At 66.4% G+C, this 908-nt stretch overlaps 1 protein-coding gene across 1 annotated transcript in view; it reads left to right on the top strand.

Annotated features, from left to right (window-relative positions):
* Positions 1-381, top strand: part of LOC112125319 (chymotrypsin-like protease CTRL-1) — a 15,486-nt gene extending 15,105 nt beyond the window's left edge. Inside the window, exon 6 of the mRNA XM_026653817.1 lies at positions 220-381. Within this exon, the coding sequence (XP_026509602.1) occupies positions 220-381 (162 nt within the window). The remainder of the gene's footprint in view (positions 1-219) is intronic.
* Positions 382-908: the final 527 nt, after the last annotated feature.

Below are 908 nucleotides of genomic sequence, written 5' to 3' on the forward strand. Positions count from 1 at the left end.
CAGGGTGGGTAGAGGAGGCGGGAGGGGCACAGGGCAGGGTGGATGGGTAGGGGGAGGGGCATGGCAGGCTGGGCCAGAGAGGGGGAGGATCTCTCTGGAGCCCCTCACCCCCACTCAGCTAGCGCCCCAGGGAGACCTCCCCCTGCCAGTGCCCAGGCACTGCCTCCCTCTTGCCCTGGGCCCTGGTATGGTGCCACGTCAGCCCCGCTCTCTTGCCAGGGGGACTCGGGCGGCCCACTCGTGTACCTGAAAGGGGGGGCCTGGACCCTGATCGGGATCGTCTCCTGGGGAACTAGCAACTGCAACGTCCGGGCGCCCGCCGTGTACGGCCGAGTCAGCGCCTTCCGCACCTGGATCGACAGCGTCCTGGCCTCCAACTAGCGCCCAGCTGGGGAGAGACGCTGCTGCGGAGCGCCAGGGAGAGTGGGGAGTGGTGGCCTGGGCCCGCGGGCAGCTGCTCGGTAGGGTGACCAGATGTCCCGATTTTATAGGGACAGTCCTGATTTTTGGGTCTTTTTCTTATATAGGCTCCTATTACCCCCCACCCCCGTCCTGATTTTTCACATTTGCTGTCTGGTCACCCTACTGCTTGGGGCCCTGGGCTGAGATCCCGGGACTTCCCCCTGCAGGCTCTGTACAAGGGAATAAAGGGCCTGTTCTGTGCAGCCGGTGTTTTGTCCAGCTCCTTGGTGCTCAGCCCCTGCAGCGCCAAGGGGGTCCTGGCTACCCACGCCCAGCCCCGCGCTGTGCCGGGAGGGACCAGGTGTGAGGAGCCTGGGGCAATGGAGCCAGCTGGGAGGGGGTTCAGGTGAGACCTGATCCTCTGCCCTCGCTGACAGTCCCAGCATGTCACCCGCCCCGGGGGTCCTTCAGTCCCAGCGCGTCGCCCGCCCCGGGGGTCCGTCAGT

This window comes from Terrapene carolina, unplaced genomic scaffold, assembly GCF_002925995.2.
Source record: "Terrapene carolina triunguis isolate 2854851 unplaced genomic scaffold, T_m_triunguis-2.0 Scaffold165, whole genome shotgun sequence".
Classification (NCBI taxonomy): Eukaryota; Metazoa; Chordata; order Testudines; family Emydidae; genus Terrapene; species Terrapene triunguis.